Genomic DNA, 4,077 nt, shown 5'->3' on the forward strand with positions numbered 1-4,077 from the left:
AGAAGAATAAAAAAAGGGTAATGCGGTCATAACACTAAAATGCTGATTGTTACCCAAGTTAAAGAAAGGGAAATTTTAGGCGCATTGCTTGTTGAATTTCTTAAGTATCTAGCTAGCTTTACGGAAATGCTGATTGTTACCAAAGTTAAAGAAAGGGAAATTTTACCCATTGAATTGATCTTATATCCTCACAAAATAATGTTAATCCGTCAAAACCATACCTTATACATGACACAAAAGTCATATATAGTTCATTCGTCTCTTGATTCCTTTTCTTTCCTAACATGTTATCTTCAAGCCTCAAGGTGAGTATGGGTGCTTTAATTGACTTATATTCTATGCTTGCTTGATGTGATGTGTTTAAGACATCCAGTTATCCAATTTAGCATAACTTGAATGAGATGACGCACCTTTATGCTATGCTTCTTCGGTTCTTCCATGGAAAGGGTCAAGTATCTGATTTTATCACATTGATGCCGTGCTATTCTTATATGAAATTCGTTGGCATATGTCACTCCCATATAGCAAAAAGAAGAGAGAACACATTATACAATAAGGGAGTGAACCGAATTTAATCACATTATTGCTATTCTGCTAGATACACAAAACTTTTTGAGAGGAAAATGGCAGCGGAAATGGCAGTGTCATTTGCAATTGATCATCTGCTTCCACTGTTAACTGAAGAAGTCACTATGCTTAGAGGCATTCACAAAGAACTTGCATACATTAAAGACGAACTGGAAAGCATCCAAGCGTTCCTTAAGGATGCAGATAGAAGAGCTGCAACAGATGAAGAAAGTGAAGGAGTGAAAACATGGGTGAAGCAGGTGAGAGATGTTGCTTTCCGCATAGAAGACATCATTGATGACTACATGATCCATGTGGGACAACAACAACAACAACAGCAGCTACAGCAGCCTGGATGTGCAATTTTAATTTGTAAGATTACAAACCTGATCAAAACTTTGAAGAGTCGTCATCAAATTGCTTCTGAGATTCAAGAAATCAAGTCATGTGTTCGTGAAATCAAGGATAGAAGTGACAGATATGGTTTCCAACGCCAACAAGAAGGATCAAGCAGCAGAGAAAATGACAAGTGGCTTCCCGGTCGAGAGGCCGCTATTTACATTGAGGAAGCTCAAGTTGTGGGGTTTGAAGCACCAAGAGATAAATTGATCAATTGGTTGGTGGAGGGAAGAGCAGAGCGCACTGTCGTCTCTGTTGTGGCAATGGGAGGGCAGGGGAAAACCACTCTTGCCAAGAAAGTTTTTGACAACCGGAAGGTGATAGACCACTTTGATTGTCATGCTTGGATCACAGTATCTCAATCCTACTCCATAGAAGGGATGCTAAGAGACATGTTGCAGAAGTTTTACAAGGAGACTAAAAAGACTCTTCCTGATGGTATTTCTACAATGGATCGAATGTCATTGATTGATGAGCTCAGGAACTGCTTGCAGCAAAATAGGTACGTTATTGTGTTTGATGATGTGTGGAACGTACGTTTTTGGGATGAGATTCAATTTTCTTTGGTTGATAATAAAAATGGAAGTAGGATATTAATGACTACAAGGAACATGGATGTTGCGGTGTCTTGTAGAATCTCTTCTCCTTTTGTTGAAGTGCATGAGTTGCAACCTTTAACTCTTGACCAATCTTTAGTGTTGTTCTATAAGAAGGCATTCCAATTTGACTTTGATGGGCATTGTCCAGAAGATCTCATTGATATATCTCGCGTCATTGTTAAAAAATGCAATGGATTACCACTAGCAATTGTGGCCATTGGTGGTGTTTTATCTGGCAGAAAAAAAAATGCACTTGAGTGGGAAAAGTTTTGTCAAAATCTAAGTGCAGAGCTCGAGAAAAATCTCCATTTAGATCATATAACGAAGATTTTAGGTTTCAGTTATGATGATTTGCCTTACCATCTTAAACCTTGCTTCCTGTATTTTGGAATGTATCCTGAAGATTATGAAGTCTGTTCGAGAAGATTGATTATGCAGTGGATAGCAGAAGGGTTTGTTAAGGTGGAAAGGGGGCGAATTTTGGAGAAAGTTGGAAAACAATATTTAAGAGAGTTGGTTCATAGAAGTTTGGTGTTAGTATCAAGTCGCTACCATAATGGAGTTAAAGTAAAATATTATCGGGTTCATGACGTATTGCGGGAGATGATCCTTACAAAATTTAAGGATTTAAGCTTTGGTCAGTTCATCGGTGAAGGTGATGAGTCAATGCCAGTCTCAAGCCGACGCCTATCACTAGCAACTAATTCTGAAATTTTAATGAGAGGTGATAAAATGAGTTCACAGTTTCGGTCATTGCATATTTTCACAAGGAACTTAGATGAAGATATTTTGTGTAGAATCCGTCAAGATTACACGCTATTGAAGGTACTTGATGCTGAGGATTTCAATTGGTACTCTGTTCCTATTAACATAGGGAATTTGGTCCACTTGAAGTATTTAAGTCTCCGTTCAGATTATAGTTATCTCATGTCCATCAGTAAGTTCCAGAACCTAGAGACCTTGAATATATGGGGAGTAAATTTGCATCTGATGCCAAAGGAGCTTAGCAAGCTCCAAAGACTAAGACACCTTGTCGGCAACAGAATCTCTTTAACTCAATTGAAGGATGACATTGGAGGCTTGATATCTCTCCAAACGCTAGAGCGTGTGGAAGTAGATGATAATGAGATAAAGATAATTAGAGAGCTTGGAAAGCTTAAGCAGTTAAGAGTGTGTGGATTGGCCATTAAGGGGAAACATGTGGAAAGTACTCTATGCTCCTCATTAAATGAGATGCAGCACTTGGAGAAACTTTCTCTTTATACAATAGGGAAGGACCTTGATTTGAACTTCATTTCTCCTCTACCTATGTTTCAGAAACTTCTACTCAAAGGGTGGTTACATGTATTTCCAGAGTGGGTTCCACATCTCCCAAATCTTGTCAAATTGACCTTGAAAGAGTCCAGGTTAATGGATGATCCATTGAAATCACTACAAAATATGCCAAAATTGTCATCTCTCACACTCTATGATTGTTATAAAGGTCAAAGTTTGCATTTTGAAGGTGGAGGGTTTCAGAAACTAGAGGAACTGCACCTTGAAGGCTTGTATAACTTGAAATCCATCCTTATCGATAAAGGAGCACTGCCTTCTCTTAAAAAGCTTTCGGTATGGAATATGCCTAATCGTAAACTCAAGATTCTACTACCCCCTGGCATCCATCGCTTAGAGACAATTGTAGTGGTCAACATTGAAAATGCATCATTTGAATTCCTTCGCGAAGAACTTTCTTGATGCAATCAGGCATCCATGAAGGGGAAAATTGTTTAGCACCAAAATTAATGGACATTGAACAGCATCCAATTTCAAGGCGAAAAAACCAGGTGCATATTTCTTTCTGAAAGAATTTGAAAAGAAATGAAACATAAAAATAATCAGTTATTGTTTGGAATCATCAACCATTATTTACCTGTAATTTTTTCATCAACCAACAATCTCACCAATGCTACTAACTACTAAGTACTAACATTGTGCTCTGAATTGCTAGGTGTTGGGCTAATTTGAACTCTCCATGTGGTCCTTCTAAAAAATGGCATTGTATTTGTCTGTTGTTGCTGCTCTAGCACTTAAGTTGACGAATAAAGAGAATATGTACAAATTTGTTGTTAGTCTTATAAAAATATGTTAAGCCTACTGCATAAATGAGTGATTCAAGACGTTTCGTTCTTGCTTTAAATTGTTTGTTGTTTGTGCTGTATGATGCACCACCATGTTGTAAAAGTTTCTCTACTAGCAGAGGAGGTGGACACCATGACTTGTAGGCTTTTTCTCTCGACTCTAAAGGGAGAAGCGTTGCAATGGTTCAAATCTCTTCCCAAATATCTAATAGAAAACTAGTTGGACTTCTACAAGCTTAACTTAGAGCAATTTGATAAACCTAGCAAAGGAAAATGGTTAATAACTGACTCAAATTCTGGAAAGACACGATCTATCTAGGAAGTAAGGCAAAGGAGTGATGAATTCTTAAGGGATTTCCTTTCGCGCTTCCATGAGGAAGTGGTGGTTGCTTCAA

The 4,077-nt window shown here is 38.0% G+C and overlaps 1 protein-coding gene across 1 annotated transcript; it reads left to right on the forward strand.

Annotated features, from left to right (window-relative positions):
• The first annotated feature begins 453 nt into the window (after positions 1–453).
• On the forward strand, positions 454–3,854 carry LOC130721851 (disease resistance protein RPM1-like). The gene is made up of 2 exons (XM_057572432.1): positions 454–3,388; positions 3,553–3,854. The coding sequence occupies exon 1, from the start codon at positions 624–626 to the stop codon at positions 3,297–3,299; it is 2,676 nt and encodes an 891-aa protein (XP_057428415.1). The 5' UTR covers positions 454–623; the 3' UTR covers positions 3,300–3,388; positions 3,553–3,854.
• Positions 3,855–4,077: the final 223 nt, after the last annotated feature.

The sequence above is a fragment of the Lotus japonicus genome, chromosome 6, assembly GCF_012489685.1.
Source record: "Lotus japonicus ecotype B-129 chromosome 6, LjGifu_v1.2".
NCBI classification, from domain to species: Eukaryota; Viridiplantae; Streptophyta; class Magnoliopsida; order Fabales; family Fabaceae; genus Lotus; species Lotus japonicus.